The following is a 788-nucleotide window of genomic DNA, read 5'->3' as shown; positions in this document are numbered from 1 at the left end:
GCCAAAAAACAAAACACCCCCCCCCCCCCCAAAAGCGGTTTTATCTCTATAAGCTGTATGGAGCATTTGGACTCCTCCCTGTCTAAACTTGTACAACTTTTACAAACAACGTCCCCTGGAAAGTCCATGGCCACCCTCTGACCTCCTAAGCCAAATACCACATTGCTGACTTCAGGGTGGTCCTCATGAATAATGTTTTGTTTGGGGCCAGTAATATTTTTAAGGGTGTGAAAACACTTGAGGAGAAAGGGGAATCTTGACACTACAGCTTTATAAAATATTGAGGCAAAGTTGTCATGTCCCAAATGGCCGGATGTGAAAGACTCATGATTGTTGTTTCAAGTTTTTAGAGGTACAAGTTTTGCCGAATGAAATGAGCTTTCTCTTTGGCTTCCTGAAGTTCCCTCAGTCACAGTAACTTGCTTTCTTCCAGTACTGCCAAATGAAAGAAACTTTCATAATGCTGCTAAAAGCAATAATTTGGATCTTATGGAGAAGCTGTTTGAAAAGAAGGTTAACATTAATGCCGTGAACAATGTGAGTAGAAGTCACAAATATGGCAAGTGATTACTCCAAGTGGTGGCTTGGGTTTATACAGGTCAACTGAAATAATAATAATAAAAAAAAAATGATTGGGCTGGCTGAGATGAAGATCTCCTTTACTGGTAATTGCAGGGTGTTTAAGGTAAATGTGGAAACCAACAGGGAATAATAGGCTGTGGTGTTGTAATTTATCTTATGAAAGGGAAAGTGTACAGAGTCTTAAATGCACATCTGTGCAAAGTCTG

At 40.0% G+C, this 788-nt stretch overlaps 1 protein-coding gene across 1 annotated transcript in view; it reads left to right on the top strand.

Annotated features, from left to right (window-relative positions):
* ANKDD1B (ankyrin repeat and death domain containing 1B) overlaps positions 1 to 788 on the top strand; it is a 57,738-nt gene that overhangs the window by 2,750 nt on the left and 54,200 nt on the right. Inside the window, exon 2 of the mRNA XM_008589782.1 lies at positions 434 to 537. Within this exon, the coding sequence (XP_008588004.1) occupies positions 490 to 537 (48 nt within the window). The 5' untranslated portion in view covers positions 434 to 489. The remainder of the gene's footprint in view (positions 1 to 433; positions 538 to 788) is intronic.

Source organism: Galeopterus variegatus, unplaced genomic scaffold, assembly GCF_000696425.1.
Source record: "Galeopterus variegatus unplaced genomic scaffold, G_variegatus-3.0.2 Scaffold5653, whole genome shotgun sequence".
NCBI lineage: Eukaryota > Metazoa > Chordata > Mammalia > Dermoptera > Cynocephalidae > Galeopterus > Galeopterus variegatus.
This window is presented reverse-complemented; position numbering and strand designations above follow the sequence as displayed.